Source organism: Papilio polytes, unplaced genomic scaffold (assembly GCF_000836215.1).
Source record: "Papilio polytes unplaced genomic scaffold, Ppol_1.0 DF823835.1, whole genome shotgun sequence".
NCBI lineage: Eukaryota > Metazoa > Arthropoda > Insecta > Lepidoptera > Papilionidae > Papilio > Papilio polytes.
Window position 1 is genome coordinate 841,428 of NW_013525369.1, and position 9,736 is coordinate 851,163.

The following is a 9,736-nucleotide window of genomic DNA, read 5'->3' on the forward strand; positions in this document are numbered from 1 at the left end:
TTGCAAAAGTGAATTCAAAACTCAATTGAAATATCTACTTAAAATAACTAACAAAAATATTCGTTAATACAAAATAACGTTCGATAACTGTTATTTATTAGCGAACGATCCGATGAAACTGGTTAAAAAAACCTAAATGACGTCTTTAATGTTTCGTCATTTTTTAAATAAACGACTGTGCATTTATCTGTTTACGATAACGGTTGCGTGTTGAGCCACCGAAAAAAAAGAAGATTCGCAAGTTATAAAACAAAACTTTAATTCGACTTTGCGTTCGCTTAATAAGATGTTACAAAAATTCTCAGCAGTTACGCGGTTAATAAAGACCCCGGGGGCTTTATTAATTATTTACGCAGCTTGTAATTTGCTTGTATTTTTATTGGAATACCGTAGGAAATGATAGGAGGTTTAAACGATGCTGTTTTAAGGTGTATACTTGAATGTTGAGGTACTTCAATAGTTTTAGAGGCATGGGTGTGAGTTGTTTTACAATTGGGTTCTTTACAATATGAAGGGCCTGTCCCACCACTAGCTGATAGAGGCTCAGATAGCTTAAAATGACGTCACTGTCAGGTAGAGTACCAAAATCCAATGTTTTATACGTTGGATTGTTATCTGACAATTTACATTTTGGTGGGACAGGCCCTTAATTTGTTATTCGTTACCACGTAACTTCACTACTGTTATACAGATTTTGATGAAATTTGTTAGAGATCTATGTTCGAATGCAACCTATGACCATGTAATCGCATAAAACTATTAGGATATCGGCGCTTCCAAATTTAAAATTACGTAGTTAGGGCCTGTCTTACAATTCTTGTAAATTGTCTGATAACAATCGAACGTATTAAATACTAGCTGTTCCCGTGGGGCTTCATCCGCATGAAATAATGAAAATTTTATTTTATTGTTTACATTTGTCATATAATCAATTACAAATGTCAAAATGACATGACATGATGACAACCTTGCAGATTCAATTTGGCAGCAAGTTATGGTCTCTTTCCCACATTAGGGTTTATATCCAAAATATTTAGCTCCTAAGTTTATTGGCGTGAAAATATATAGCCTAAAGCATTACGAAAGTGTAGGGCGTTTTATCAAAAAAAAATCAAAAATATGCTGTAATTACTGACATCTTAGGCAACAAAGAAGTGTGTGTTTACGCTTTATTATAATAGTATATAGATGTGATGAATATATCGGTATTTGGTACTCTATCTGTGACGTAATTTTTAAGCTATCTGAGCCTCTATCAGCCAGTGGTGGGACAGGTCCTAAGTCATTTTTGAGTCATATCTCGATTAAAGTTTGCACCAAACTGCATTCGCATAAAGCTATAATAACAGATATAAAATCTGCACCAGAATTACTGATCTTTTCCACTACAATCATGTAAACAGACGTATTACTGCTTATTTGTATACCATTTAATGTACAATTACGATAATGTTATTCCATTTGTAAGCAACTGCATTCGTCTTTAATTTCTTTAATGCCTGGGATTTTAATACATTTGTACTTCCATGTTATTTTGTCTTATTTCTGTAACTCCCGTTTATGTCTTTTATATGAATGCTGGGTTTCCACTGCTGTGATTTTCTATTCGAACGTTTTTGAGAACAGATAACATAGTGTACAATTTTATTTTTGAAACGAGTGTGACAATCTAATTGTAGGTTTTGACTGCAATAGAACCTTAACAAAATTGTTGTCGTCTCTAATATTTATTTGACAAAAAGTGAAACAACAATATTAGTTAATAAAAATATCATTGAAGTCAAAACTTATAGCCACATCTCCGACTATTTATGACTATAACATCATTACATTACTAGAATTAAATTTCGTGTTTATTTGAAGCACTTATTGACACACACAGTCTGTCTCTCTCTCACGTGTGCAATGACATCTACCTCGCTCACCTTCCTGCCGACTCTATTGTTGTGCAGGTTCATAAGACTTCTTGCGTCGGACTCCAGTTCTCTGGCGTCCAGGAATCGTCGAGCGAAGCGCGCGCCGTACGCCGCTTCCCCACAGCCTCCCCACTGGAACTGTTCCGATGGGCCTGTCATTCTTCTCCTAAAACAAAATTGTCAATTAGATTAACTGTTGCCCGCAACTTCTATCGCATGAAATTATGAAATAATAAAAAATTGTAGCCTATATTACTCACAGAAATTACGTTTCTAATGGTGAAAGAATTTTTAATATCGGCATAGTAGTTTTTACGTGAATCGAATACATACAAATACAAATCTTTCCTCTTTATAATATTACTAGCTGTTCCCGTGCGGCTTCATCCGCATGGAATTATGAAAATTATATTTCATGGTTTACATTTGTCAAGTTATCAATTGCAAATGTCAAAATGGCATGATATGATGACAGACTATGGCGATCTTGCTTTCTTGATGTTGGCAGCTTGTAGTTTATGTTCCCTTTCCTACATGAAGGTTTTTTGCAATTTATTTATCCCCTAAGTTTAATAACGTGAAAATAAATATCCTAAAGCGTGTCGTAAATAAGGGAATTTTATTATTCAAAAAATGCTGTGATTGCTGACATCCTACACAAAGTAGTGTGTGTTTACTCTTTATTATATTAGTATAGATAGGTGTTTACAATAAATCTTTACCTGTTGGAGTTACAGTGGCAAGCGGGTAGATCGCCGCGAGCACACGCCGCGCTCAACGCGTGTGTGACACCCGCCGATGTTATCGCATACGTGAATGCCGCTTCTCGCGTCGCTGCAAAGTTACAATACTCTCAATTAATGTTTAAAATAGTTATGATTATTATAATTACATTATTCCTACCGCAAGGGATTGGAACAAGTTGCCGGCGTCAGTTTTTCCGTCCAAATATGACACGGGGCCTTCAAAAGAAGAGTAAACGGCTACTTATTAAGCAAGCGCGTACCATTTTTCGAACATCACTCTCTTTAGGCGGGATCGTGTTAGCGCTAGTTTAATAAATGTAAAATCAAATACACTGGTAGACGTAGACCTAGAAAGAGATGGATAGATTGCGTAAAAGGTGACATGATCAAGAAGGGAGTGATGACTGAGATAACGGCTGATTGAGTTCTAGACAACGCATTTGCATGCCTCTGTTTTTGCAAATGTCGACACGTCGGTGATTTCATAAGAGCTTCCTATCCTTACCAACTCTTCCTCTTTCCCAACCTTTCTTGAATGAAAAGTGGAGAAAGAGGAGTGAAATACGATCTCTGGTAGACACTCACATTTTTGAGTATTCGATCAATACGGATGATGTAAGTGCGTCTGGTTATTAATAACTAAGTTATTGATAAGTGATAAGTATACTATTACTATTTAAAACACACATTATTGAGCACGCCGACATCTAATACAGGATGTTAACAAACAGGAAGTTTATCTAACGACTATATTATACAACTTAACATCTCACTCTATTATAAACTTAACCAATGATTGACATAACTTAGTTATTTTCAAATAATTAGATGCCTATAACATAAATCTAGTTCTCACATAAATAACATCGTATTACAGCACTCAATTTCTAATGTCCGAGAAAATCTGTGCGACGTCAGATTTGTCACCTCTGGTTAATAGTTAATCTATGGTGTTTTATAGCATTCTATGTAAAACTAGCTGTTGCCCGCGACTTCGTCCACGCAATATTAAGATAAAAAGGAGCCTATAATCTGCCCGTATATGTCAGCTATCCTTCAATGTAAGTCCGGTCTAAATTGGCCCAGCCGTTTCGGAGATTACCCGGAACAAACGCGACTTGCGGACAGATAGGTAGCAACCCAAATACATCATCTTCCTGAAATCTGGATTTTTTCTTTTGATTTTACAAACAGACATTCTAATTTCATTACATGTATAGAGTTTCTTAGTGAGAGAATTAGTGGAACTTTTCAAACACTGTATATCTTTTGTTATGCATGTATTGTGCCCGATAACACCTGCTTCTACTCAAAGCTTTTGTGACAAGTATATTTGCAGTTGTATTCGAGCATTTTATTTAACAAATAATAATAATCATTAATAGGTATATAAGAAGATATTGAATGTCGTTACGGTACATTTATCAACACAAGAGTGACATTTTAACATGTCAATTAGTACATAAGACGGTGTAATTGTAATGACTTATGTATTATGTTAATTTTATTATTTAGTTGTAACGCGTGGGATACTAAAGGTTCAGTTAACATTTAAATATCAAACAGAGATATTATTAAATGACAATTCAATGTTTGATAATTACCCGATTGACAGTAGGACAATGGCTTTTGCAGTATCAAAACGGTTGAGTCGATTTTGGTGAATACTCTCATTTAGCGACTAAAATGACTAAAGGGCGAATATTAAAACGACATTTAAACATGTAACAGTGTCTTAAACGATAAACCTGTACGCAACAAAAAAAGAAAAGAAAAAAAAGATATAAACTGTGAAAAAAGAGTACGGACCAAGAGTCTGTAGATTTTGATAAAAAAACGATAAAGCTACGCATGTGCTCCTGTTCTATTCTTTTTCTTGTTTATGGTTTATGGTTGTCCCTCAGCGGATTGGACCAGTGGTGAGATTTTATGGTTATTGTATTATAATTTGGGAAAGACTGGCAACAATGATCTGTTCTCTGCTTATGAGGATGTTTCGTGGGTATACAACTTATCTACTCCAAATGTTATTGAAAATTTTGACGTCTGTTAGATTGTAAGCAGCGCTCAAGAATGTCATTATAATGTCATTAAAATATCATAGGAATGTTAGTATAGATAATTGTTTTCTAAAATATTTGCAATCCTCTTTGTGAATTTGACGGGGTGGTAGAGTACAACACTTTAAAGATTGTACATTAGTAATGTTACGATTTATGAATTTTGTACTAATATACCAGTGTAATTATTTCATCATGTTTCAATATAGTAACTCATATAGTTTATGTAGAGAATTACAAAAACATTTTTTCTTACTAACCATAAATAGTGTCATAAAAATTGAAACTTGATACACGTGTTTCGGAAGTTTTTTGATTGAGTCATCTTAGCCTAATTATATCAACTTGTTATTATAATTTGACGTTCATTAAATAATTATATAACTAGTGATCGATTGTGGCAATTCGTCATAAAAAGTCATACAAAAACAAAAGCAACACGTGACTTAATTTGTATTCAAATCTTGTCAAATTAGAACACTGCTTTGTAAAAACGATCGTCACTTGTCTTTCAATTTTAAATTTAAATCTATACTAATGTAATAAAGCGTAATCATAGCATATCTTACTTCATACTATCTTACTAATATTATAAATGCGAAAGTTTAGATGGATGGATGGATAGATAGATGGATGGATGGATGGATGTTTGTTAGCGTTTGTAGCCTAAACGGCTGAACGGATCTCCATGAAATTTGGCACAGGTTTAGAGCATAGTCTGGAAGAACACATAGGCTACTTTTTATCTCGGCAATCGTTACGGTTCCCGTGGGATTCATTAATTTAGTTTTTTAATGTTTACTCGATCATTCTGCAACGGTTCAACATATCTTATTGAAATTTGACACAGATATAAAACAAAGTCTGGAGTACACATGGGATAAGCTTTATCCCCGAGAAATGTCCGGTTCCCGAGGGATACGTAACTTTTTGTAATTCATATAGTTTGCATGTTTTCGAATACCACGCGGACGAAGTCGCGGGCAACAGCTCGTATTTCAATAATTCTTTCTTTATTAGAAAGCCCTACACTTGCAACACACTAGACTATGTATTTTCACGCTATTAAACTTAGGGAGTAAATAAATTAAGAAAAAAACCTTCATGTGGGAAAGATTCCATAAACTACAAGCTGACAACATTAAGGAAGCAAGGTTATTATGGTAACCATATTGACATTTGCAATTGACAAACATAAACAATAAAATAAAGTTTTAATAATTTTACGCGGATGAAGCCGCGCGGGAACTAGCTAGTTATAAACAAAAAAGCTTTTGTTGTTCCAATTTGTCTGCATGAAACAAAACTATTGACAAGAAAAACAAAAAGCAATTAAAAGGTCTGACGACTTAAAGAAAAGAAACAAAACAGCCGCGATATCACACCCACGTCGTGATTTATACGAAGGGAACTAATTGACTTGTGTTGGTATTGTCCAGGGGTGCTAAACTATAAAATTATGGGTCGTATTTATTTAAATAATACTAACGCCGAGTTGCCGTTTTTACTTGCCAGTAATAAACTTCGTAATGGGAATGTAACATAAATATACTTAAAATTTACTTGAAGCATCTTACTGCGTTATAAATAAAGATATAATAACTATTGTAATAAAGCGTAAACACACATTTCTTTGTTGCCTAAGATGTCAGCAATTACAGCATATTTTTAAATAATTCTTTATATAATAAAAAGCCCTACACTTACGTCATGTCGTCTACATATTTTCACGCTATTAAATTTAGGGGGTAAATATTTTGGATAAAAACCCTAATTCGGAAAAGAGACCATAAGTTGATGCCAATATCAAGGAAGCAACATTGCCAAGGTTTGTCATGTAATTTCGACATTTGCTATTATAAACAATAAAATAAAATTTTCATAATTTTATGCGGATAAAGTCGCACGGGAAAAGCTAGTAATAACTACAGTTACATTATGACTACAACTTAATAATATTTAAGTTTTAAATAGCGGCATTTTTTTAACATAGTAATCTTGAAAGTTGCCTTGACATACAAAAGACTTCAACGATTATACATTACTTAATCTTAGGTAACTTAGGGTGGGTTGCACCATATCGCCGGTTACCGTTAAAGTTAAAATTATCTGTAACGGTAATATTTGGAATAACCTTAAAATTTACTAAGGGTGAGTTACATTAACTAACTATAAACCTTAACCAGCACATTCCCGATGGTTACGTCTGCGGATGTTCATGATATTCGCTACACCAGTTTTGCGCTGGTCAAAATGACGTCATATTTGACACTAATCATAACCGCCCGATTTTGGGCGGTTATAGTTAGCGTTACGGTTAGTGTCAGTTCGGTAGTGTCAACTGTCACAAGCTTTTATCTTCAAAAGTACAAATAATGGAAAAAGTAATGGAAAAAGAAAATCTCTACTATTATCCTATACGTAATCCAGAAGAATAAAGTCTCGCGTGCTCGGAAATAATGGATTTCCAAGATGGAACTCGAAATTTGGCCAAACATTCAGTTTGGACAAATTTCGAGTGTCTAAGGCCATAGCAACAGCGCTTGTCCCTTTTCTCTTATTTAAAAAAATGTCCTCCATAAAAGGACAATTTATAATATGCATTGACAGGACAATTTATAATATGGAAAATAAATAAGATGCATTTATATTTGTATAATTTTATTGCTTCATTTTTGGCGCTACATATTTGAGTAGTAAAGTAAATACAGTTTCAATAATGGCCCAAACTAGTTTATTTTCTCAAGAGTGCCATTTTCTCCATCTCCGTGGGCAAAAAGTTTATGTCACTATAAAATACCATGCGTATGATACATAAATGTAATCGGCGAAACATGAATTTCCAAACATTTTAATTTACGTAAATGTCATTCTTGACACCAACTTGACACTTTAGTGACATTCAGGTTTAGATGTTTCCATTGTAAAAACGAAAAACACATAAAACCTCTGTGAGAATATGTTTTTGCACTTGTAACCCTATTATAACTTTTACGATAACCGGCGATTTGATGCAACTCACCCTTAGGATATCTTAAGTTAAATTAAGAGTACCATATTGTTGTGCCCACGCCCCGGTGTTCGGTGAAACGAAGGAGACAGTGGGGTTTTAGTTGGTAGGCTCCCGTTTATCGGGAGTGAGCCCAACATAACCTCCGCGCCTTTCCCCTCTTAGGGCGCGGTGGTATGCGGTAACGCATTTCCCCACTTAAAAAAAAAAGAAAAAAAAAAGAAAAAAAAAAGAGTAGCATATCGTAGGCACATAAAATCAATTGACTAACGTCAGTTTTATATATCTAGTCTGACTGTAAATCTGTTGAAGTTTACATTCCGTTGGTGACATGGCATGAAGGCAGAAAAATATGTTTTATGCTCTACTACCCTTGCGAATACGAGGCTTGAATACAATCAAGGAAGGTTATTAGTATGACATATTTACTGTTTTAAATCTAAATTTAAATTTGAAAAACAAATATATATTACTATAGAAATCAGCGACTGTCTGACAAGAATGACGCACTTAAAGCGAGTGCTGAATTTTGAATAAACTATCGCCCAACTGTTGTGCGATTGTCGATTGTTTCGCAGCGTCAACTGTTTAGTTGCACAACTAACTAACGAGTAGTGTGCGCATCATATAAGTTCATAGAAATCAAAGGAGAATAAACAATTATGCGATATTTTAGTCATAGGTTTGCGCGCTCTTATAAAGATAGAAATAAAATTGTAGTGAGTCATATTTATACGAAATTGTTTGTTTAATTCCCGACGCGTTAATTGATGGACAGGTTGGAGTGATTCCCAGACGGCTGGCATATTGTTTTCATTTAGACATTTTACGATGACATATGGTTGACCACTTAGGGTTGTCAAAACATATATAATTAAAAGAAATAAGTTACTTTTAATTTCTTACGTTTGTTTCTTTGTATTTCTTCAAGTTTTTTTCATTGTTATTTTTATATGCACAGTAGCTTTGTGACCAATTTAATAATAATTCTTCTTTTTTAGTTTACCTTTTTAACATAGGAGGGAAAAAGTATAAAACTTAAGCCTCAATTATTGGTTATGTGCGAAATGTATAAAATTAAAAATTTGCTTCTATTCAAATTTTAAGCACTGGACGTGGTTACACGCTTGATTTAAAGTATTTCTGCCAACCCTATATTGTGAATTGATTTAAGCTCACACGAAGTAGCTATTGAAATCCATTGAAATGTTTACGGTAAATACGGTATGGGAATTTATTTATACTCCGCACGTTTATGGCTCAATGCGACTAATTTGTTTGTTGAGACCTCAAGTGAGTTTGTCATTTATTAGAATGTGATAGTGCGTACGCACCGTTTTTTATCGTGTGACTAATATGTGTACAAACGAAATTACCTTTAAAAAATTTCAACGGTTTCTTAATGCTTAAAAAATCCTCCAATTGATATCAATGACCTTTTTAATAATCTAAATTAGATTAAAAGTTATTTAAACGAAAACACAATAAAACAATGACATTCAATATTCTACATAGAAGTAATTTACAACATAACTAGCTGTTTCCGTGAGGCTTCATCCGCATGAAATTATAAAAACTTTATTTTATTGTTTACATTTGTCAAATTATCAATAGCAAAAGTCAAATTCAAATGCACAAATGACAACGACGGCAATTTTGCTTCTTTGATGTTGGCAGCCTCTAGTTTATAGCCCCTTTCCCACATGAAGGTGTTTTCTAATTTATTTATCCCCTAAGTTGAACAGCGTGAAAATGTATAGCCTAAAGCGTGACGTAAATTTAGGGCTTTTTATTAAAAATAGAATTATTCTAAAATATGCTGTAATTGCTGACATCTTAGGCAACAAAGAAATGTGTGTCTACGCTTTATTATAACAGTATAGATATAGATAGATATAATATAATATAAATATAAATTAATATATAGCTTACATACTGCAATTACATTGTCCTTATGCAAATAGTTTAATAATAAATTATTGTAAACGAATCGCAGCCTCGACG

The 9,736-nt window shown here is 33.7% G+C and overlaps 1 protein-coding gene across 2 annotated transcripts in view; it reads right to left on the reverse strand.

Annotated features, from left to right (window-relative positions):
• The window catches only part of LOC106103280 (protein Wnt-7b), a 66,432-nt gene that overhangs the window by 3,205 nt on the left and 53,491 nt on the right, over positions 1 to 9,736 (reverse strand). The window contains exons 5-6 of one of the 2 annotated variants that reach the window (XM_013283002.1): positions 2,639 to 2,750; positions 1,917 to 2,082 (exon numbers count right to left, since the gene is read on the reverse strand). In XM_013283002.1, coding sequence (XP_013138456.1) covers positions 1,917 to 2,082; positions 2,639 to 2,750 — 278 coding nt within the window. The remainder of the gene's footprint in view (positions 1 to 1,916; positions 2,083 to 2,638; positions 2,751 to 9,736) is intronic. The other variant, XM_013283003.1, reaches the window with a different exon arrangement.